Source organism: Nicotiana attenuata, chromosome 6 (assembly GCF_001879085.1).
Source record: "Nicotiana attenuata strain UT chromosome 6, NIATTr2, whole genome shotgun sequence".
NCBI lineage: Eukaryota > Viridiplantae > Streptophyta > Magnoliopsida > Solanales > Solanaceae > Nicotiana > Nicotiana attenuata.
This window is the reverse complement of record NC_031994.1, coordinates 44,726,560-44,751,593: the sequence shown is the minus strand read 5'-3', so window position 1 is coordinate 44,751,593 and position 25,034 is coordinate 44,726,560. Positions and strand designations below refer to the sequence as shown.

At 38.9% G+C, this 25,034-nt stretch overlaps 2 protein-coding genes across 2 annotated transcripts; both read right to left on the bottom strand.

Moving 5' to 3' along the window:
- On the bottom strand, positions 1,813–6,078 carry LOC109226914. The gene is made up of 7 exons (XM_019391831.1): positions 5,978–6,078; positions 5,614–5,847; positions 5,209–5,303; positions 5,019–5,099; positions 4,715–4,790; positions 4,539–4,631; positions 1,813–2,257 (listed from the first exon to the last, which is right to left on the bottom strand). The coding sequence occupies exons 2-7, from the start codon at positions 5,840–5,842 to the stop codon at positions 2,094–2,096; spliced, it is 738 nt and encodes a 245-aa protein (XP_019247376.1). The 5' UTR covers positions 5,843–5,847; positions 5,978–6,078; the 3' UTR covers positions 1,813–2,093.
- Positions 7,253–11,521, bottom strand: LOC109226913. The gene is made up of 7 exons (XM_019391829.1): positions 11,421–11,521; positions 11,057–11,290; positions 10,652–10,746; positions 10,462–10,542; positions 10,158–10,233; positions 9,982–10,074; positions 7,253–7,697 (listed from the first exon to the last, which is right to left on the bottom strand). The coding sequence occupies exons 2-7, from the start codon at positions 11,283–11,285 to the stop codon at positions 7,534–7,536; spliced, it is 738 nt and encodes a 245-aa protein (XP_019247374.1). The 5' UTR covers positions 11,286–11,290; positions 11,421–11,521; the 3' UTR covers positions 7,253–7,533.

The window sequence follows — 25,034 nt, the reverse complement described above, 5'->3', positions numbered from 1 at the left end:
TTGGCATGAATAAAAATAGGCCAAGAGACTACAGTCAATAACAACAAGTGCACATGGAGTAATTAGAAAAAAGCAAACCAAGTTAAACCGCCAAATAGAAGACTAGCATATAATGTGAAGGATCCGAACTGAAAGGAATACTCCTAAATAAGTGTATATCTACAGCATAACACAAGGGATAATAATAATATACAGGGTACATAGCAGCACTAGCAAGTCCGAACTCTTGTACTCCAACCAAAAGCAGTACCGAACTACACTCTGTTTTGGGGGCATTTGCATCTATACCCGCTTTTTGTGTCACGTTTTAACTTGTGCCCGCTTTGTAAAAAAATTTGCAAGCGTACCCGCTTTTTCGCATAACTTCAGCATACGGGGCTGAAGTAGCAAAGGCAATCACGCAATACTTCAGTATTCTAGTAGACGGGCCTAAAGTTCAGCTCTAGAGCTGAAGTTTTTATTTTGTAACTGGCGAACTTCAGCTCCAGAGCTGAAGTTTTTGTTTTGCAACTGGCGAACTTCAGCTCTAGAGCTGAAGTTTTGTTTTGTAACTGGCGAACTTCAGCTCTATAGCTGAAGTTTTTGTCCTAGATAAGCTTTATAATGTTTCCTCTACCCATTTCAGCTGTGCTAGTTCATGAGGTCATATTTCGGCGATCTGTGTGCATATGCATTTTATTTATCTTATATTGAGAATTTCAACTCCCTCCCAATTGCCTTTATTAGGCTTTCTGAGCATTAAGTCTATGCGTTCCTACATAGGCTCCCTGGACTCTGGTTCCATTCAATTGCAAAGGTAATGCAGCACGGGATGTGTGGTTGGCCTATGTCACTAGCTTGGATTCTCTGTATTTAAAAGAAATGGGTAGAGAGGGAGCATTATAAACCGTATTCCGAAACTGAATAGTGATTGCCTTGTACCAGACAAAAGGAGAAGAGCAAGAAAAGCAACTCTATCTATGGATATCTGTATTTTTGTATATTCACAGCAGCAGAAGAAAGAAGAAGAAGGAAACGAAGGAGGAGAAAGGGAGCTGAAATTATTTAAAAAGTGGGTACAAGTTAAAACTTTAAAAAAAAAAAATGGGTATAGGTTAAATGGGGGCGACCAAATAGAGCGCCCCGTGCAATTTTTACCTGTTTTGGCGAAAAAGTAATTACACTGGGCCAAGCCCATTTAAACCAGATGGGACAAAAAATGGAGGTTTAATTGGAGCAACCCATCAGGCATTGCTGGACTTGGAAAGCACCGGCCCATTATCCTTCCACCGCACAAAGCGGGAGCTATCCGTTGCTCTGTGAAACCAGCCTCACGCAGTCCACCCCACTTTAGGAGTCAAGTGACCCATACCTTCGTTTGGGCCACGTGACCCAGCTCTGTGCTTGGATAGGGCAGGCCAGCATAGAGACCACCAAGACCAACCTTCTGGAAGAGCCCAACATTCCACCACATTGATGCCCCCACTTGAGTTACAAGCCCACGTTACTGAGCTCGGCATGCATTGTTATCTCATAAGTTCTTATAAATCCGTGAATATTATTCTTCAACATCGATGTGGGAGTTGTTCATTGCCTTTTTTAAAACACGGCTGGTGTTTGACATTGTCTCAAGTAATTAATGCTAAGAGTCCACCATGTAAATAAAGCAAGTAATAGTTCATTACTTCTACCACTTTGTTTCTTGAAGTGATTAACAAACAGAAACGTATTTCAGGAGCTAATAGAGATGTTTAATGTGTTTATTTCCACCCCAAACGCAAACACCTAAAGCAACACTACTTGTTTTCCAAAAGCACCTTACTGAGAAAGGTATAATTGTTTACTAAAAACCAAACCCAAAATCAAACTCAAACGTCAATAGAAGCTTGACTTTGATACACAATCTCATACAGACAGATGCTCACTGGAAAGAGTCTCTTGAGTTCTAACAAAATTTAGTCTTTAACCCAAAGCACACAGGTACATGCTCAACACGAGATGACAAGAGATACTACTAAGCTGCAACAACAGGAAAAATTAAAACATGTAATTACACTGATAGGATATTATATGAGGTACCATCAATTTCTTCCTTCGGAGAAGCCTCGCCTCATCTATTCCACTGGGACTCTTCTTCTGGCTCTCCTAGAAGAATCTTCCCCTGATACACCGGTTTGTTCCACCGGTCCTGCATTTCCATAGTACTCCAGAGCTGGAAGTGACCAACCACCCAAACCCCTCCAATTTGCAAACTCATCCCACAAGCTGCTAATGGATCCTACACATGTTGAATAACTGTCAAAACTACTTGTGCAACATATCAGTGCAAAGTTGACACTGGTTTGCAGAAGACATTTTTGTCCTCCATAAACAGTAGCCTTCTTGTGTCGACTTTGTAGAGTACATTATATTATAACATATATTCCTGACTTCTGGGACGAAAACCATACAGCACAAGCATAATACTCTTTACAGGATGCCCAGAAGTAAAACAAAATGTCCATGTTCAAATCCTATGACTACAGCAAACATGGGAGTTATATAATTATCTTAACTGCATTTAAGATCTACAAGTCTTAGCAAATGGTATAACTTCATGACTATAGAATTCTTAGTTCAATCACAAAGTAACGATCTTGATTTTGATTTGGAACTTTCATGTTAAATATGGTCTTTTTTTTTTGATAAGGTTAATCAAAAGGGAGAGAACTCCCGTATACAGGAAGTATAACAAAAAGTAGAGAATTTACATCAGAACATGGTTCTCTACAAAAGACGCCCAGTCTTCTATACAAGTAGGGGCTATATGAGTGCACCAAAAAGCGATCAAAGATAAAAGAGTATTCTTAAAATGTGAAAAAGGAGACTCAATCCCATCAAAAGCTCTCCTATTTCTCTCCCCCCAAACTATCCACATGAGAGCTAACGGGGCGAACTTCCACGCCTTTTGTTTTCTTCTTCTACGGAAACCGGCCCAGCTATATAACATTTCCTTTATGTTAAATATGGTCTTCTTGCACTGAACTTTAGTGGCTAGATAGTTCTGTTCTCAGTAAAGTATACACTTTTTGTTTTGATAGGTTCGTTCATGCAGAGAAAGTTTAGACTAATCATTAATCTTCAACTCTTATAGTTGATTTAATGTTTCTTATCTGAAACATCCAAAAGGGATTCAATAAGGAAAAAAGCCTCATCGAAAGGTGGTTTAACACACGTCATAATCTTAGGATACTTTCTCGGGTGCACAGATTGCAAAGATTTCTGTGCACCCTGTTAGTCACTGGATCAATGAATTCATTTGATTCAAAACTTGGTTCAAGAAGCGCATGCAAGACTGCAAGAGCGGAGAGCTTATATTCTCACACCACTTCAGCAATTACTAGTCAAGATCTCGTTTAATTCACCGGAGTCCTCATTGCAGACCTATGCAATTCAGTGTTTTCACAGACACCACACTTGAATAAGCAAGTACGTGACATCAACCACACTCCTTCATTGGATTATCTCTTTGGTAGAGAGCTTCTTAACTTCATCATTGAAACTAGAGTCAATGGGAAATAAAGCAGAGAACCAATGCAAGCAAAGCTTACTGAGTTGTTAATTTATTTTATATGCATCAACAGTATTCGGAAGCATCATGGAAGGTGACAAGCACGTCAGCCTTATTTCTGCTTCTTGATACTTAATTTGGATGTACAATAACGCAATCAAATATAACATAGTCCCTGACAAGAATACGCTAAGATGCAGCAATCTTCATATGTTATAAACACTCTGGCCATTGATGGAGCTGTTTTAGACATGAAAATGCAAAGCTTTAACCATAGGTATGTGTCGGCTTTTGTGCTAGAGATATTTGTGTTAAGCACTGATCTCAAGTGACTTTGATCTATTACAGTTAACAAAATGCTGTCATTTTACCCTATCAGAGTCCAATATATGGACTATGGATCAGCCAATATAGCTAAGCCGCTCGAGGACTCATATCCTTTCACCCATTTGTCTTCTTCTGCTCCTAAGCTGTGTTTAATCAATCGTTTATGGTAAGTACATTGTGTCAATTTACCCAATCAGAGCTTAAAAGTAGTTCGATCAATCAAACTGATTTGGGGACTCATTTCCTTTCACCTATTTGTTATCTTATGCTTCATAAGCAGTGATCTATTAAACAAACAGATCTGCCTGTATTTGCTAGGACACAAAGAATTCATATGGTCTTAACCAGAGTACCAATTTTTGTACTGTGCATTCTCTAAAAGGTCATCCTAAACCGGCCCTACCTCACCTTCTTCGAAGAAGTTTATTAGTTTCTGCTGAACTGTGCATAGAATATGAACTGCCTATGCACAGAAATATGATTATAGCTAACTAGATAGTCCATTGGCTGCAACATCGTTCAGCACTCTTATCTGGTGAAATGCTGAACAATTAGGTTAACTTGAAAAACATGTTAACTGGACCGAAACAGCAAAAAGTAATAATCTTTCAATCATTCTTGCATTCTCACGTGTCAAGTCATAAATGACGCGGACTCAAGGTGCCATATTCAAGCAATCTACCTTGATTCTCCAGCAAGCTGAAACCTTTATCCCATCCAGGCAAATGCTTATCAGCATTAGCTTTCCAATTTTGTTCGAAGTCGCCAAGCTCATCTAAATGTAAATCAAATACCATTAATTAGATCTACTGGAATGCAGAAGGCATGGCGTTTATCATGTTGTTGAAATGAAAATACCTTCATTAAGGTTGTGCAAAGTCTGCAGTGTGTCCTCTCGTCCATCGGAACCATGCTTTTTTGTGACAGAATGGCCCTGCAAAGCTCACGGACATAATCAGGACAACAATGCAAGCTTTTACTCAATTTTAATTTACTCCCGAGTGATGACAAACAAGGCACTCAGGAAATTTCAGTGACCTGACAAACACCTAAAGAAAGCATTTCAATCTCGGAACAGGTTTACATTTGAAAGAACCTAAAAAGTTAAAAAGGACCAATGAACTGTGCCCCTCAGCCATACATCTATTTACAAGAGAAATACCTTGTTGTGGATCCCTTTGGAAATGGTATGCAGGGACTCACCAATCGTCTTATCTTCTTCTTTCATCTCTGCTAGAACCACCTATGCAGAAAACAAAAAACATACTAGCAATTTTGTTTAAACAATGTACTAACAATTACTCAAGAAGCAAGAGTAGCAATTGCTCTGATCCCAATACTATACTACTCACCCCATCAGGGCCAGACATTCTGCCTTCCGAGCAAGTGTAGTACATGCCATTTAAACCACCATAAGCAACTCTGCGGTAGCTGAAACTGTGGCTCCCTATAAAGTAAAATTCACAAAATTCCATGTTTACAAAAAAGTTGGAATATATGCATAAACAATAATCAGCTAAGCTAATTGAACACTAAATTGTTGTTCCACATTATATCACGCATAAGATAATACTACAAAACTTTCCGCTCAACTTAATGCGGGATATTACAACGAAATGCTGCATTAGTTATCACTTATGCGGCTATCATATTATATCCTTGTGCCACCAACCAAACACTATATTATTACATTATTTTGTGATTAATTATGCTATACAACCAACGAAACGACCCCTAAGTTAAAGAAGAGGACTAACCGTTGGATTTTTTACTTGGTTTCTTGTTTTTAACAACCAAGTCTTTTCTTGGTTCAGAACTTTCCTGAGTGTGATCACCATCACCTTCAGGATTTAGCTCTTCAATGGTGATTTGCTTCCGAGAGCCTTGTTGTCCATCATATGGGTCGTTCCAGCCAAACAAACCACCAAATGGCTCAGTGAAAAATGGATCATTAAAAGGGTCTTTTCCTCCAAATAACTTCGCCATGCTCACTGTTCAAGAAAAGAAAAACAAACAGAGAAGAAAATCCACGAAAGTTAAAAAATCAGCGTATAGTGGCAAACCCAGACAAACTATAATTACAATTTACACGTTAGAGGTAAGGCAGATGAAAGAATTCACCTTTGAGAGAGAGGGAGAGAGCTTCTCATACTTGTTTGCTTCTACTTGTCTGAATCCCCAAAAAGTACACTTCTTTTATGCATAGAAGTGAAGCTTCTCGAATTTGCTTTTTGCCAAACCACTTTCACCTGTTGGTTAATTAACCGGGCCCTACAAATTACTCATTCGTTTGTCTTTTTTTTTTTTTTTTTTTAGATATATACACTAGTTTCAGGGTTCGCGCTTTGTGACGTGTAACCCATTTTAATAAATATTAATTTTTAAAAATCATATAAATACTACTGAATCATATATGCTTGCGTGCAAGTGTTAAATGTCATTTCGAAAGTATTTTTAAAATTTGTTGATCTAAAAGTATAATAGCTTTGGATGTTGAATTAAATTATATCTATTTATAGTATTTATTGGATATATATTTTTATTTTGTTACATAAATTTTTTAAACGAAATATTTGAGTAAATGGTAGAAAAATATAANCTGAAATTAGTTTTAAAAAGTGGGTACAAGTTTAAACGTTTTAAAAAAAAAAAATGGGTATACGGTTAAATGGGGGCACCAAATAGAGCGCCCCGTAGCGGAATTTTTTACCNTGTTTTTGGCGAAAAAGTAATTACACTGGGCCAAGTCCCATTTAAACCAGATGGGCAAAAAATGGAGGTTTAATTGGAGCAACCCATCAGGCGTTGCTGGACTTGGAAAGCACCGGCCCATTATCCTTCCACTGCACAAAGCGGGAGCTATTCGTTGCTCTGTGAAACCAGCCTCACGCAGTCCACCCCACTTTAGGAGTCAAGTGGCCCATACCTTCGTTACCTTCGTTTGGGCCACGTGACCCAGCTCTGTGCTTGGATAGGGCAGGCCAGCATAGAGACCACCAAGACCAACCTTCTGGAAGAGCCCAACATTCCACCACATTGATGCCCCCACTTGAGTTACAAGCCCACGTTACTGAGCTCGGCATGCATTGTTATCTCATAAGTTCTTATAAATCCGTGAATATTATTCTTCAACATCGATGTGGGAGTTGTTCATTGCCTTTTTTAAAACACGGCTGGTGTTTGACATTGTCTCAAGTAATTAATGCTAAGAGTCCACCATGTAAATAAAGCAAGTAATAGTTCATTACTTCTACCACTTTGTTTCTTGAAGTGATTAACAAACAGAAACGTATTTCAGGAGCTAATAGAGATGTTTAATGTGTTTATTCCCACCCCAAACGCAAACACCTAAAGCAACACTACTTGTTTTCCAAAAGCACCTTACTGAGAAAGGTATAATTGTTTACTAAAAACCAAACCCAAAATCAAACTCAAACGTCAATAGAAGCTTGACTTTGATACACAATCTCATACAGACAGATGCTCACTGGAAAGAGTCTGTTGAGTTCTAACAAAATTTAGTCTTTAACCCAAAGCACACAGGTACATGCTCAACACGAGATGACAAGAGATACTACTAAGCTGCAACAACAGGAAAAATTAAAACATGTAATTACACTGATAGGATATTATATGAGGTACCATCAATTTCTTCCTTCGGAGAAGCCTCGCCTCATCTATTCCACTGGGACTCTTCTTCTGGCTCTCCTAGAAGAATCTTCCCCTGATACACCGGTTTGTTCCACCGGTCCTGCATTTCCATAGTACTCCAGAGCTGGAAGTGACCAACCACCCAAACCCCTCCAATTTGCAAACTCATCCCACAAGCTGCTAATGGATCCTACACATGTTGAATAACTGTCAAAACTACTTGTGCAACATATCAGTGCAAAGTTGACACTGGTTTGCAGAAGACATTTTTGTCCTCCATAAACAGTAGCCTTCTTGTGTCGACTTTGTAGAGTACATTATATTATAACATATATTCCTGACTTCTGGGACGAAAACCATACAGCACAAGCATAATACTCTTTACAGGATGCCCAGAAGTAAAACAAAATGTCCATGTTCAAATCCTAAGACTACAGCAAACATGGGAGTTATATAATTATCTTAACTGCATTTAAGATCTACAAGTCTTAGCAAATGGTATAACTTCATGACTATAGAATTCTTAGTTCAATCACAAAGTAACGATCTTGATTTTGATTTGGAACTTTCATGTTAAATATTTTTTTTTTGATAAGGTAAATTGTATTAATCAAAAGGGAGAGAACTCCCGTATACAGGAAGTATACCAAAAAGTAGAGAATTTACATCAGAACATGGTTCTCTACAAAAGACGCCCAGTCTTCTATACAAGTAGGGGCTATATGAGTGCACCAAAAAGCGATCAAAGATAAAAGACTATTCTTAAAATGTGAAAAAGGAGACTCAATCCCATCAAAAGCTCTCCTATTTCTCTCCCCCCAAACTATCCACATGAGAGCTAACGGGGCGAACTTCCACGCCTTTTGTTTTCTTCTTCTACGGAAACCGGCCCAGCTATATAACATTTCCTTTATGTTAAATATGGTCTTCTTGCACTGAACTTTAGTGGCTAGATAGTTCTGTTCTCAGTAAAGTATACACTTTTTGTTTTGATAGGTTCGTTCATGCAGAGAAAGTTTAGACTAATCATTAATCTTCAACTCTTATAGTTGATTTAATGTTTCTTATCTGAAACATCCAAAAGGGATTCAAGAAGGAAAAAAGCCTCATCGAAAGGTGGTTTAACACACGTCATAATCTTAGGATACTTTCTCGGGTGCACAGATTGCAAAGATTTCTGTGCACCCTGTTAGTCACTGGATCAATGAATTCATTTGATTCAAAACTTGGTTCAAGAAGCGCATGCAAGACTGCAAGAGCGGAGAGCTTATATTCTCACACCACTTCAGCAATTACTAGTCAAGATCTCGTTTAATTCACCGGAGTCCTCATTGCAGACCTATGCAATTCAGTGTTTTCACAGACACCACACTTGAATAAGCAAGTACGTGACATCAACCACACTCCTTCATTGGATTATCTCTTTGGTAGAGAGCTTCTTAATTTCATCATTGAAACTAGAGTCAATGGGAAATAAAGCAGAGAACCAATGCAAGCAAAGCTTACTGAGTTGTTATTTATTTTATATGCATCAACAGTATTCGGAAGCATCATGGAAGGTGACAAGCACGTCAGCCTTATTTCTGCTTCTTGAGACTTAATTTGGATGTACAATAACGCAATCAAATATAACATAGTCCCTGACAAGAATACGCTAAGATGCAGCAATCTTCATATGTTATAAACACTCTGGCCATTGATGGAGCTGTTTTAGACATGAAAATGCAAAGCTTTAACCATAGGTATGTGTCGGCTTTTGTGCTAGAGATATTTGTGTTAAGCACTGATCTCAAGTGACTTTGATCTATTACAGTTAACAAAATGCTGTCATTTTACCCTATCAGAGTCCAATATATGGACTATGGATCAGCCAATATAGCTAAGGCGCTCGAGGACTCATATCCTTTCACCCATTTGTCTTCTTCTGCTCCTAAGCTGTGTTTAATCAATCGTTTATGGTAAGTACATTGTGTCAATTTACCCAATCAGAGCTTAAAAGTAGTTCGATCAATCAAACTGATTTGGGGACTCATTTCCTTTCACCTATTTGTTATCTTATGCTTCATAAGCAGTGATCTATTAAACAAACAGATCTGCCTGTATTTGCTAGGACACAAAGAATTCATATGGTCTTAACCAGAGTACCAATTTTTGTACTGTGCATTCTCTAAAAGGTCATCCTAAACCGGCCCTACCTCACCTTCTTCGAAGAAGTTTATTAGTTTCTGCTGAACTGTGCATAGAATATGAACTGCCTATGCACAGAAATATGATTATAGCTAACTAGATAGTCCATTGGCTGCAACATCGTTCAGCACTCTTATCTGGTGAAATGCTGAACAATTAGGTTAACTTGAAAAACATGTTAACTGGACCGAAACAGCAAAAAGTAATAATCTTTCAATCATTCTTGGATTCTCACGTGTCAAGTCATAAATGACACGGACTCAAGGTGCCATATTCAAGCAATCTACCTTGATTCTCCAGCAAGCTGAAACCTTTATCCCATCCAGGCAAATGCTTATCAGCATTAGCTTTCCAATTTTGTTCGAAGTCGCCAAGCTCATCTAAATGTAAATCAAATACCATTAATTAGATCTACTGGAATGCAGAAGGCATGGCGTTTATCATGTTGTTGAAATGAAAATACCTTCATTAAGGTTGTGCAAAGTCTGCAGTGTGTCCTCTCGTCCATCGGAACCATGCTTTTTTATGACAGAATGGCCCTGCAAAGCTCACGGACATAATCAGGACAACAATGCAAGCTTTTACTCAATTTTAATTTACTCCCGAGTGATGACAAACAAGGCACTCAGGAAATTTCAGTGACCTGACAAACACCTAAAGAAAGCATTTCAATCTCGGAACAGGTTTACATTTGAAAGAACCTAAAAAGTTAAAAAGGACCAATGAACTGTGCCCCTCAGCCATACATCTATTTACAAGAGAAATACCTTGTTGTGGATCCCTTTGGAAATGGTATGCAGGGACTCACCAATCGTCTTATCTTCTTCTTTCATCTCTGCTAGAACCACCTATGCAGAAAACAAAAAACATACTAGCAATTTTGTTTAAACAATGTACTAACAATTACTCAAGAAGCAAGAGTAGCAATTGCTCTGATCCCAATACTATACTACTCACCCCATCAGGGCCAGACATTCTGCCTTCCGAGCAAGTGTAGTACATGCCATTTAAACCACCATAAGCAACTCTGCGGTAGCTGAAACTGTGGCTCCCTATAAAGTAAAATTCACAAAATTCCATGTTTACAAAAAAGTTGGAATATATGCATAAACAATAATCAGCTAAGCTAATTGAACACTAAATTGTTGTTCCACATTATATCACGCATAAGATAATACTACAAAACTTTCCGCTCAACTTAATGCGGGATATTACAACGAAATGCTGCATTAGTTATCACTTATGCGGCTATCATATTATATCCTTGTGCCACCAACCAAACACTATATTATTACATTATTTTGTGATTAATTATGCTATACAACCAACGAAACGACCCCTAAGTTAAAGAAGAGGACTAACCGTTGGATTTTTTACTTGGTTTCTTGTTTTTAACAACCAAGTCTTTTCTTGGTTCAGAACTTTCCTGAGTGTGATCACCATCACCTTCAGGATTTAGCTCTTCAATGGTGATTTGCTTCCGAGAGCCTTGTTGTCCATCATATGGGTCGTTCCAGCCAAACAAACCACCAAATGGCTCAGTGAAAAATGGATCATTAAAAGGGTCTTTTCCTCCAAATAACTTCGCCATGCTCACTGTTCAAGAAAAGAAAAACAAACAGAGAAGAAAATCCACGAAAGTTAAAAAATCAGTGTATAGTGGCAAACCCAGACAAACTATAATTACAATTTACACGTTAGAGGTAAGGCAGATGAAAGAATTCACCTTTGAGAGAGAGGGAGAGAGCTTCTCATACTTGTTTGCTTCTACTTGTCTGAATCCCCAAAAAGTACACTTCTTTTATGCATAGAAGTGAAGCTTCTCGAATTTGCTTTTTGCCAAACCACTTTCACCTGTTGGTTAATTAACCGGGCCCTACAAATTACTCATTCGTTTGTCTTTTTTTTTTTATTTTTTTTAGATATATATACTAGTTTCAAATATTAATTTTTAAAAATCATATAAATACTACTGAATCATATATGCTTGCGTGCAAGTGTTAAATGTCATTTCGAAAGTATTTTTAAAATTTGTTGATCTAAAAGTATAATAGCTTTGGATGTTGAAATAAATTATATCTATTTATAGTATTTATTGGATATATATTTTTATTTTGTTACATAAATTTTTTAAACGAAATATTTGAGTAAATGGTAGAAAATACTATTGTATACCTAGAAAATCAGCATAACTTTTCACAAAATGTCTTTCTTTATTTTTACTAAGATTATTATATTTTATAAATTAATTGATCTTCATTTTATGAATAAAAATATCAAAGTTATGCTATCGACATTATCAACTTTGGTTATAATTTTCAAATATATTAAAATTGTCACACTGCACTTCAAAAGATACTTTAACTAAGATTTATACTTTTTATGCTCCTTTGTCTTACTTATATTTACGTTAACCATTCTTCAAATAAATGCATAATAAAGAGTCTAAACACATTGTTATTTGGTTGACCCTTTTTTTAAACTCATTTAGTTGACCCTTAATTTAAAGAAATATTGAATTCTGACAAAATATTTATGCTACAATTTTATCTCAAATTGGTAAAAAAAGTGAACGATATTTCACTAAGGAACTTCATGTTTTTCATATAGTATAGATATATTTCAATGTTAAAAAACCTACTTAATGTTTGTAAAAGTAAATTCGTTTTGTATCTATGAACAAACTAACTTATCATTGAGCATAATATTATAATTGTTAAAACAAAACTCTCTACACGAAAGGAAAGTCAAAATTTGTACACTCAAATAATTACTGACGTACTACAATAGAGCTAATTTTGAGAAAAAATTTCCAAGGTTGAGTGCTAAAGTAAATAACTTAGGATTTTTTTAGTTCTTACTTATTCTAATAAGGAAGGATTTAGTATGAGAAATTTTAGTTAATTTCCAAGTTCTAAATATTAGGAAAATATTTAGTTCAAATATATTGAATTATAGTTCAAGTATGGAACAATTTATTAAGCAAAATTTGAATAGATTTTAAAGTACTAACTATTAGGAAAGTAAATTAAATTACAATTTTGTCCAATATAAAATCAATTTTTAAAGGGTAAAAAAGGCGAACGACATTTCGTTAAGGGCATTCGTGCTTTTAATATAGTTAGATAGATAGATAGACAAATTAGATAGATAGATTAGATTATATATATATATATATATAAAAATAAAAAGTACACTATGCTAATCTCTATTAGGGACCGTTTGGTTGATGGGATAAAAATAATAATATTTGAATAAAATATGAAAAATATATTATCTAGGGTTGTATTTAAGTTTTATTCCGAAATTAGGAATCCTAAAATTAATTATACCACTGTCTGATATTATTTATAGTAGGTGCAATATGGGGTAAGTGGGGGAAAAAAAGCTAACCTATTGAATACCTAATAACATTTTTGGCCAAGCTTCTCCAATGCTAAAAAAAATATTTTTTTCCTCAAGTTAAAGTGTTTGGCCAAACTTTTAGAAGAAAAAAAAGAGAGTATTTTTGAGTGGAAGCAGTTTTGGAGAAGCAGGAAAAAGTAGTTTCTCTGCGAAAGAACTTTTGAGAAAAATACAATTCGAATTTTTTTAAAGATTGGTCAAACACTAATTGCTTGTTCAAATTAAATAGTCAAACACAAACTGTTTATCACCACCAGTTCTCAAAATAAGCTGAATTTAGAAGCTTGGCTAAATAGGCTATAAGGTACTACTAATAAATTGCATAATATTGTTCTTGTTTATCCTAAAAAATGGATAACAATTAAATTTGTAAGTGATTGTAAGAATATGCGAATTAATTCAATACAAATGATAAATTGTGTTAGATCATTAAACAGATAAGGATTGAATAAATTTTCAAACCGCTTAAGGGTGGTGGTTCCGAGCTCAATAACAGCCTTCACGAAGTGTCTGCCCTCGATTCCAGACTCACAGTAACGAAGTACTGATGAACAAAAGTGATAACTTTGAATAATAGAGAAAATAATAGTATATTGCCTTATATGCGTGTTATAGTGTCCTTAATGGATAATCGAGCCCCCTTTTATATAGTGGGGGAGTTATACTCTAAGTACAATTCCATAAAAGATAAAAATCTTCCATTTAACCAATCAACGAATTCTACCGATACGTGCCGAGATTCCTGCCGTGATATCCGGCCGGTCACGGATATCGCGGGGCTTTTATTACTCGTGCTCGATTGCCTGATAATACTCTCCAAGGTCTTTTTGGGATTCGAACCGATCCCGGGGTTATGGCCCCAATATTCACGAGGGCGGGCGTTGTTCCCTCGGGCTCCGGCTCGAAGGGCTCCTTGTCTCGGTCCCGGTTCCTTGCCGTCATGCCTCTTACTTCGTTTACACCATCGGCAACCGAAACGTCTCAAGGGTTCGGTTTCACCCATATACAGATAGTCTCATTTCTCGGAGAGTAAGTTCACGATAAGAAACGACATGAGCACTTCGATCCCTTCTTCAACACGCCGTAGAAGAAATGACAAAAAATCTGAAACGTCCCATCAGTCGCATCATAATGACTTCCAATGCATGCCAGCCATCGGTAGGCCGTCCCTGGATGCGAAACAGCGTGGAACTCCTATAAATACTCCCTTCCTTCGTTCATATTTTACTTTAGACAAGGCTTGTACCTTCAAACCTTTAAGATACTTATTGCTTTTCTTCATTCCTCAGCATTTTTACCTTCGTTCTTTATGACTTCTCAACGAACTACGAGTCTTTATTTATCAGGTACCTAAACCAGCACGCTTAATTTCCTCAGCAAACTTTTTCCCTTATTTTTTCAACCTTTCTTCATACTTCTTCAAGCCCTTTCAAGATAACAATGGAGAAAACTTGTAAGACTGTTCCCAAAAGGTCGCTTCTTCTTTTTCACAGCCGTCCACCGAGGTCGAGGAGACCGCCCCTGATGTGGTTTTCCTCGAGAGTTTCGCTCCGGGCGCGGCTGCCGATGAATCGGCATTGAGCCCCTTTAAAAATGTTCATCCCCGGGAGGTGTTCGGTCGAGGACGACTTTAACGTCGAAAAGACCTCATCGGTGCAAAGCCGATGCGAGGCGGTGTCCAGGTACATCTGCCTATTACCAAGGCCGTCCTTCCTGTTGTTCGAAAGGACTGCGGTTGGGCGGATAAGGACATAGTAGTCCCCGGGCTTGATGATGACATTACCACCCACGTGGAGGGGTATTTAAATGTCTACACGTATCCCTTCACGCTAGGCCTGGTGGACCCAATTATCCTCGACTTCTGTAGGAGGTATGACGTATACGTCGGTCAGATTCACCCATAGATGTAGAGGATCGTAATCCTCCTCCGATACTTTGTGAACAAGGTCAACTCATGCGTGTTCACCATCGATCATTTATCGGCTTGTACATTCCTTGAATCTTCTGGGGAGGGGGGCTAATAAAGCTCGTGCACCGAGCTAGCAAAGCCCCATTTCAAGCATCGACGAGGACCCCGATCGGGGTTGGAAGGGATGCTTTGTCCAGGTGCATACTGCCAACCTAATACCTGGCGAATTAAGGCCATTCTCCGCAAAGTGGAATGTATCGCGTAAGTGTACTTTTTAGATGTCGGTTTTACATTTTATCTCCCTTTTCCTCACCGATATTTGTTGTGGTACAACCCTCGCTCGAGTCCCAAATGCAATTCCTCGGCTCAAGGAGTGGATCGAGGGCATTTGTTCGCAGATGCCTTATGCCGAGTCTCGTGGCACGAGCTCTCGAAGAGCCGCTGGGAGGCCCGTTCCCATGGTAAGATTTCTTTTCCTGAATAAGTAGCACTAGGCTCCTTTTTTCAGCACTATATTCTCATTCCTTCTCTTTTCTTTTTGCAGGCATGCCTAAGACTATTGAGCTTAGGCCTTCAGTAGGGGGCGAAGATTTGCCATTGATCCTTCTACTTCGGGGCAGCTCGGGGCCGCAGCAGGTCAGAAGACAAGAAGGAGGGCTTCGAGTTCCCTGAACTCAGAGAAAAAGAAGCCAAAGAGAAGGTTGGCCCGTAATCAAAAGGAAAGCTCCAGCTCCCGAGTGCCTGACTCGGACTTGCTTTACCGGCTCAGGGTCGAGCCCGAGGAGGATGAACTTTTTATGGCCTACGAGCCATCCATCCCTGAGGAGCGAGTGGCAGTCGAGGGGGAAACAACGGAGGCTAATCCCCCTCAGGTTCAGGAGGCTGGTGCAGAGGTGAGGCCTGAAACCTCTCGAGACACCGACTCTGCTTCGCCCGGTGTTATAGAAATTTCGGGGTCGCCTTCGTTTACAGAGTCCATGTTAGATGAAGCCCAAGCAACAAAGGAGCGATCCAACGAAGAGGCTCATGGTGTGGATGATCCCCTTCGTTGCTTTTTTTTATGGTGTGGACTCAACCGCTCTGGAAGACTACTCCGGGTTGGGTGATTTAGAGGTGCCGAGGAAAAGCTCATCCTCGGAGGTCGGTGGGCCGAACTCGAACCCAAAATTAATCAACCGGTTCCCCGCCCCCAACATGATCCCGACCGTAAGCGGTCAGTTATCATCACCGTCCCGAGGATGCCCGGGTTCTTTCCGCCCCCGTCAGAGTAGCTAGCTACCTCCGGTGCCTGGTAACCAAAGAGGACCAAGCGAAAATGAACGATGTGGATGCGTCGTGCTTGTTCAACGAAGCGCAATAGGCGCTGAACCGGGTAAGGCGTCATTACATTTTTCTATCCTCAGACTTAGTTTTTGATATCTGTCATGTCTTTTCTCTTTTATATTTTTGCATGCTCGGTACTTTATCATGAGAGTTTTCTCCGGTACCGGGCTGAGGTTAACCAGCTCGAGGCTCAGGTTAAGGAGCTTGTTTAGAAGAGGGACATGTATAAGCTTCTCAGCGAGCAATGTTATGAAACAACCAAGAGTCTCCGGGATGAGTTGGATGTGCTCAGAAAGAACATGTCGACCTGGTGGAATAGGTAAAGATCTTTGAAGTTAGTGATGACGAGTTAGACATGGCGACTAACGGCCAAACCTCGCAAGTTCAACAGAAGGTTGACAAGATCGACCAACTCCAATCCGAGATGAACGAGGTCAAGGGCCAAAGGGTGGAAAGGAAAAATGGACCGATTAGCTTCAGAGAAGGAGACTACTGGGAGCAACTGGCATCGGTGGAGGTCCAACTCCGGGTGGCGAAAGAGAAATCCAAAGCACGGGCTCAACAAATCGAAGACCTCTAGTATCAACTAGGATCGGCCATTACTGAATGGGATGCTCTTGGCAAGGAGCTTGAATCAGCAGGGAAATAACCAGGGATGATGCTGAAGAGATGGTGGCCCAGTACAGTGCCGATGCCGAGGCAGCCCAGGATCGCCTGAAAATTAATGTTGAGTACGTGAAGTGGCAGTTCCGAAAGGAGGCTCTCGAGGAGGTCCACGCCCAGGATTTCAACCTATCGGTCGATATCGAAGATGCTAAAAGGCTCGAAGTCGAGGCCAAGAAGGTGGCTGACCCCGAAGATAAGGAAGGCTTTGAGGGCTCCAGCGAACTCGAGGATGGAGAAGACCCTGATGGCCCAGGTGACGAGGCGGTTTCCGATGAAGATCGGGCTTAGGCGCCTCAAGGATTTTTCTTTATTTTTGTATTTTGTTCATTTTATTGAGGTTGTTATCGTTGGCCTTTGTAAAGACTTTTATTGGAATGTATATAAGGCTTTTTTCCCTTTGGCAATTTTTGAATTCATTTCTTTTGGTTTCCTCTTTATGATTGCAAAGATTTTAAATGCCTTAGCATGGAATAAAACATAGTATTAAGGTCTTGTTCGGAGGTNTATAATAAAAGAGAATCCTAGTTGATTCAAATTCTCTTATCTTTAAGAAAGGATTTCGAGACGTATTTGAATTCAATAAAACACTCTTTTTGGTGAATTAATTTCGGTAAGGGCTAGTGGTACACGTCTAATTAGAGGAAGGAAATTTAACCGGAGTAATAACCCAAGTGTGCTAAGCTTATTATCAAATTTGATAGTGGCCTTATATTACCCTACGTGGCATATCTTTACATGTTGTAAAATTAATTCTCTTTGACTGAGTTCAAACCTGACAAAAGCTACCAGACTTTGTCTCCAAATTAAATATGCAACACCTTATTTAATTACACTCTGCTTGTCACTATGATTATGTGGTTTCACCTAATGCTCAACCAAGGTGCATGAGAAAGTGTTTTTGTTAGGAGACTAAAAAATTGTTATCTTCACTGGTACTTCAAGCCTCGTCGCTAAGGCTCATCAAGTTTATACTTCGACAAGACTTGAAGTAGGGGGCATTCGTAAACATATAAAATTTATCAAGTTTAATCCATACAAAATTTGGATTGAATCTTAACTTTATTTGGGTTAAATAATTAATTTGGACTTTACAAATTAAATTAGTCCATCTAGTCTCATGCCCTCCGACACAACTTGTGCGAGGTAGGAGGCATTCTGGAGACTACTACGATCTCCTGATCATTTAGGATTAGTCGAAATAGGAGGAAGGTTCGAGCCATGGTGCCGGAGGAAGGTTCGAGTTGTTTTGAGTGATATAAAGGAGGGGGTATGGTGTAGGAGAAGTCGGGGAGTGATTTTGTTCCATGGCGGCTGGGTTGTGTGGCGGAGGAGGCGCGAAGTTGGGTGGTAGCAGTAGGTTCTGCTATGTTTGAACTGGAAGGGGAAGTAGAGATATTGGGCAAAGTTACATGGGGGATATGGTAGTGGGGGGAATTTATTTTAATGTGAGGAATATGTTGTGAAGTAGGAGAAGGTGATCGGTCCATGGTGTCTTTTGAGAAGTAAAATAAGGTGGGCTGGTCGGAGTGTACAGAGGGGAAAGAGACGTGTTAATTCTTTGTACTAGGGTGGCCTGACAGTGGGGTATGTGGGATGACAGGTGGAGGTGAGTCACCACCAGGCTGCAGCAAAGGTGTGTGAAGATTTGGGGAGTGAGGTGGGATCGACGTGGGAGTGTGTAAGTTGCTGGGTGGTTGGTTGGACTTGGGAATTGATGAGGCAGTAGAAGGAGTTGGATTTGGGCTGGTAGTAGCGTGGGCTGAAGTCAGTTGGGTTATTTTGGGTGGGCTGCTAGGGAGTGTTAGTACTGGGTTAGGAGAAATTGTATGAGCATGCCCAAATGTGTATGGAGGGTTAGGATAATTTTTATTAAAATCTGAAGAAGAAACATTAGAAAGCGTATTAGTGTTAATAGTTAGTTTATTTAATTGATTAGTTTTCGGAAAATCTTCCATCGAAGTAATTATCGAAAGGTTCGTGGGGGTGAAGAAGTGCGTGGTGGTACTAAAATCGTTTTTAGAAGAAGCTAGTTTATTGAGCGTACCTGGAGATCGTTGAATGGCCTCTGCAGTTGCAACATGCTGTCCATCTCTCGTGGATGAAGATGACGGTAGGTCTGCCATGGTATTTTTTGGTGAAGGCCGTGGAGGAGAAAGACTCAACTTACCAGCTCATGTTCTTGATTTGTTCGGCAACTTTACTGTTTGCCATGGAGTTTCCCTAGGTTAGGCTGGTTCGCTGGTATTAGTGGGATCAGATATTTGAGATGGTGAGCGTGGTGCTGAAACAGATGGGTCTAAGGGTGGGGCATGAAATGGACACGCTTTGGTATTGTGACCAAAACGCCCACAGCAGATGCAAAGGATATTTGAACCTTCATATGTAACGACTTGCTTTTGGTTACCAATGTAGATATGTGTTTTCAAAGGTTTTCAAGTGGAATTTCAATATAAATACGAGCATATCTGCCGCGTGTGGTAGATGAAGTACAAGCATCTACTTTAACTAGATTGCCTAGTTTATTACCTACTAACTGTATGAGCGAAAGATCTTAGTATTCCGTAAGTAGTTTAGGTAATTTAGTCCAAATGGCAGAGTAGGCGAGTTGGGCGGTGGACGCTACAAATTTTGGTTTCCATCCCGGGATCTTTGGCTTATGCCATGTGCTCCAAACTTGAACTCAACTTCCTTTTTTCACCAACATCCGCTTCTCACTCAAGAAACTGGTGAAAGTCCTTTCCCTTTGCTGCAGCACGCACCGTAAGAAAATGGCCCAAGATAAACCACGGCCCGTCAGGAAGTGCATGAAGCATATTATCTTCCCTGGTAAATTTTATGAGGAAAAAAGCATGTCCAATATCAATAAGATTGAGTGGTTGAGGATCTCCAAAGAGTTTGGAGCTTGGATTTTAGGATTTGGTGCCCGATGGATTTGCCAAATAATTTGATAATAATGGAGTTCTTCGAAGGGGTGTACAAGCGAGCCTTATCATTTGCTGTAAGTGGGATAAAATCCTCTGTATCATATGGGTTGTCCGCTTCATCGGTTAAGTCGAAATATAAAAAGATGGGTGGAGAGTTGTGTGGTAGCAGGTCGTGTGGTGAAGGTGTAAGGAGGATATGTAAGAAGGAAGCTTGTTGTGGAATTTTATTTGTGTCATCTACTTGCATTGCAGAGTGTCTGGTGGATCAGTGGTGGTCATGGCGTCAATAGTTGTAGGTGTAGTCATGTGGGAAGATTGGTGTTGAGGGGACAAAGATGAAGGTCTTTAGTGAGGCCGTTGAGAGCATTCTTAGAGTGGCTTGTAGTTGGTTTTGCTACTCTTTTTTAGTCCCCTATGCTTTGTGCAAGTAAGCCAAATAAAATACAGAGTACAATTGTTTTTTTAGGCTAGCTAATTTCGCAATAACTATGGTGTGTTAGTATAATCGAAATTTTTTGTCCTTGTAAACTGAAAATATTTTTAGTTTTCTAGTACTTACTTGATAGGGATTAAAATCATGGAGTTGTGGGGGTGTATGATATGCTATGAAAATAATATTTTATGATAATTTCTATCAGTAAAAAAATATGATAACAAGTGATTGAGTGTCAAAGTTGAAGTATTTAAAGAAACTTATTTCTTACTATAAATGATGAATGTCACCTATTTATTAAAAATAATTTTTCAACAACCTAAGATCACTAATAAACCTAAAAATGCGTCTCGCCAAAAAAAATAATTTTTTTTTGAATATATAAAATATTGACGTATATCTATCTATAGTTATATTGTTATAAAAACACGAATAATTTAGGTTAAATATTGAACGACTAAAATATCCCCAACATATTGATTGACTTTTATAACCTTAAATATTTGTATAAGTTAAAGATATAATTGTAAATCACATAAGGGTGATTTTCTTTTCCATTTAAACGGTACATACACCGAGCCTACAAAATCGGTTTTAGGTCAAATTCTTTTTCGGACTCTATCATTTTGGACTCTACTCCTCACTACCTACTTCTTCTTCTTCTTGGACAACACTATGCAGGTGTCTCCATTATGCTTCTGGTATGCTTTATTTTTTAGGTTTTTATTGTATACTTATTCTCTTACTCCATTAATTTTGGAATTGTATTCTTCCACAAATTTGTTTAACTGTTTTCTTTTTTTGTAGTTTACAAATAGTTAATATGCTTATGGTATTCTATAAAATAAAGACGGAGACGAACCAAACTTCATATATATATATATATATATATATATATATATATAGTACGGATGTTGAAACGCTAAATATCGAACGACAAAAATATCCTTGAAACATTGACCGACTTTTATACCCTTCAAATTAAATTATTTCTTCAAAAAAAAAAAAAGAATATGGCATAAAAATGTAACATTTAGTGCCTAAAATATAGGAGTTTGAAACAAACTAATACTAGAAAATTTTAGAACCATAAATTAACTTGAATAAAGAATTAGTACCTACAATATAGGAGTTTATTACCAACTAATAATAGAACTTCTTAAATTCGAAAAAAATATTCTTAGGTCATAACATAACGTAAAATTTTAGTGCCATTGTAACTTCTTGTTTAAATGCATGAAAGACTACCTAAAAGAAACAAATAATTAGTGTAAGATTTAAACGTGTAGAAACATATAATAAGCAGCATGTCTTGTTTCGACTTCAACATCAGAGGTATTCTTTTAATTAAAATTTTATTTTCTATTGTTTATACACCAAATAGTCTATAAATTTATGTATAATTAAAAATTAGGGATAAATTATTATTAGTTCCTTTCTTTTCCAAAGACGTACGTGTCCTTTTAATTCAAATATTAATCGATTTTTATACCCTTTAAAATTGAATTTTCTTCAATGAAAAAATAGAATATGGTATATAATGTTTGATGGGGTAGATATAATGATCTTTTAATATATATATATATATATATATATATATATATATAAAACGACCCGGCCGGTCGTTTCATGAGTTACTGCTTCGTTTTTCCCTTTTCTGCTTCTTTATGCTTTGTTCATCTGTGTTATATGGTATCGGGTTGGTTGGTTCGAATTCAGAATGGTTTTGGAAAGGTTTGAGACACTTAGTCTCTTTTGAGTAAGCTTAAGTTGGAAAAGTCAACCAAATGTTGACTTATGTGAAATAGGTCTCGGATGTGAATTCCGATGGTTCGAATAGCTTCGTGAGGTGATTTGGGACTTAGGAGCGTGATTGGAATGTGTTTTGGAGGTCCGGGGTAGATTTAGGCTTGAATTAGCGAAATTGGAATTTTAGCGTTTTCCGGTTGGTAGCGGAGATTTTGATATAGCGGTCAGAATGGAATTTCGGAAATTGGAATAAGTCCGTTGTGTCATTTATGACGTGTGTGCAAAATTTCAGGTCATTCGGACGAGGTTTGATAATCTTTTTGATCAAAAGTGGAATTTGGAAGTTTTTGGAACCTTAAGCTTGAATCCGATGTTATTTTGTTGATTCGATGTTGTTTTAGGTGCTTCGAAGATCGGTATAAGTTTGGATTGTGGTATATGACTTGTTCGTGCTTTTGGTTGAGGTCCCGGGAGCCTCGGGGTGATTTCGGATGGTTGACGGGAAGTGGAGTGTTGGAATTGAGCAGCTGAAGCTGCTGATTTTGCTATCATAACTGCACCTGTGGATTGGGGACCGCAGGTGCGGGATCGCAGAAGCGAAAGGGAAGGCGCAGATGCGGAATTGGGTGAGAAGAGCTGAAGGCGCAGGTGCGGAAGTTTGGTCGCACCTGCGAGACCGCAGGTGCGATATTTCATGGGCAGGTGCGGATTTGATGTTTTAAGTGGGAACCGCAGAAGCGGCTACGCAGGAGCGGAAAATGGGCCGCAGGTGCGAAAAACATGGGCCAGAGAGTATATAAGTCCTCCTTCGCGAAATTTTGGTTATTCCACCATTTTTACATACGGGTTTGAGCTTGAGGGAGCATTTTGAAGAGGGATTTCAAAGGGATTTCGTGGGGGTAAGGTTTTTGGACCCTAAACTTGCTTCTATGATGGTTTTGAACTGTTTAAGCTTGAAATTTGTGGTAATTGGTGGTTAAAATTGGGGGTTTAGGGCATGGAAATTGGAGGCCTAAATTTAGGGATTTGAAGGGTCATTTGTGGTTGGATTTTGGTATTCTTGGTATGCATGGACTCGTGGGAGGATAAGGCTTTCATTGATGTGATTTTTGTCGGATTCCGAGACGTGGGTCCGGGGTTCGGGTTTGGTAAATTTCGGGATTCGTGTTGCAATTTGATTATTTTCGCACGGGCTTTGTTCCCTTAGCATATTCTAATGTTGTGATTCTGATTTTGGGTAGATTCGATGCGAGTTGAGGCCGAGTCGAGAGGCAAGGGCATCGCGGAGTAGTATTTCATTCGGTTTGAGGTAAGTAACCATTGTACATCTGGACCCTGAGGGTATGAAACCCCGATATTTCGTACTGTTTTATAAATGAGGTGACGCACATGCTAGGTGACGAGCGTGTGGGCGTGCACCAGTAGGGATTGTGACTTGTCCGTCCCGTAGCGGCTATTAAGCCGCGTAATTTATTTGAAACCTTATGATATTCCGTATTATAGAGACTTATACTATATTTTGGGCTGTACGCCATGTTTGGGGCCTTTGTGCTGACCTGTTTAAACCCTTAGGGGTATTTTGCTACTTTCCTCACTTTATTTGATTTGAAAGCATATCCTTAGTCATGTTTTACCTGTTTATTGTTTAAAACCGGTTTCATTACTATACTTCCTAATAAATGAAAACTGTTTGGGTTGAGTTTCCCTGATTTTTCACTAATGAGCCGAGTGGCCGTGAGGTTAATGACTGAGAGAGGCTGAAAACCCTATGGTGAGGATTATATATACATTATAGATCGGGCTGCACGTCGCAGCTATACTTATATGGATCGGGTTGCACGCCGCAACGATATGTATTGGATCGGGCTGCGCGCTTCAACGATATGACGCTTGGGCTGTAGGAGCCCCTCCGGAGTCTGTACATACCCAGTGAGCGTAGTCGACTATATATATTGGATCGGGCTGCACGCCGCAACGATTATTATATATATTGGAGCGGGCTGCACGCCGCAACGATTATTATTATTATTATTAATACTATGAGCTAATTATTGAGCCGAAGTGCTGAGAGTGGGTACTGTGTGACGAGAGCTGAGTCACGAGTGACTGAGAGGCTTGCCCTAGGGGCTATACATATGAGTGATATTTTGCCCAAGGGGCCTGTTTATGATATTTATTGTTTTCACTATTCTTTTAAACTAAGCCTCTACTAAAAATGTTGAATAAATGATATCAAAGACTTGAATTAAGCTGGAGATTTTACGAGTGAATTGACTATTGAACTGCAGATCTTTGACTTGATGTTTCTGTTGAGATTTCCTGATATATGATTTTAAATGCTCGTCACTGCACTCAGACTTTATGTACTTTAGTTACTTACTGAGTTGGCGTACTCACATTACTCCCTGCACCTTGTCTGCAGATCCAGGTACTTGTGCTTCAGAGTGAGAGCTTCCAGCACTCTCTGAGTATTTTCGGAGATCGCAGGTAGCTGCACGACATTCGCATCCCTGCTTTCCCCTTCCTATCTTAGTGTTTCTGTTATTTCAGACTTATGATGTATTATTCGGTTAGTGTTTGGGTTGTATTTAGAGGCTCTTGACCAGCGATACCGGATTTGTGGGGCTGTGTTGGTGTATTTGTACTATTTTCCGTGTATTTTTGTTGTTTTATATATTTCATATGAGAATTTGAGACTTAATCGGTTTTAAAAAATGGGTTTATAAAAAGAATTCACTATGATTAATGTTGGGTTGGCTTGCCTAGTACTGTGATAGGCGCCATCATGATCGGGGGATTTGGGGTCATGACAAGTTGGTATCAGAGCCAAGGTTACATAGGTCTCACGGGTAATGAGCCGGTTTAGTAGAGTCTCGCGAATCGGTACGGAGACGTGTGTACTTATCCTCGAGAGGCTGCTAAACCCTTAGA

Coding starts and splice junctions, on each gene's coding strand:
- LOC109226914 (XM_019391831.1), bottom strand. CDS start 5,842: ATGGCGAAGTTATTTGGAGGAAAAGACCCTTTTAATGATCCATTTTTC. Junction 4,632..4,714: donor TTTGCACAACCTTAATGAAG/GTATTTTCATTT, acceptor ATTTACATTTAG/ATGAGCTTGGCGACTTCGAA. Junction 2,258..4,538: donor CAGCTTGCTGGAGAATCAAG/GTAGATTGCTTG, acceptor CAACATGTGTAG/GATCCATTAGCAGCTTGTGG.
- LOC109226913 (XM_019391829.1), bottom strand. CDS start 11,285: ATGGCGAAGTTATTTGGAGGAAAAGACCCTTTTAATGATCCATTTTTC. Junction 10,747..11,056: donor ACCAAGTAAAAAATCCAACG/GTTAGTCCTCTT, acceptor TTTACTTTATAG/GGAGCCACAGTTTCAGCTAC. Junction 10,075..10,157: donor TTTGCACAACCTTAATGAAG/GTATTTTCATTT, acceptor ATTTACATTTAG/ATGAGCTTGGCGACTTCGAA.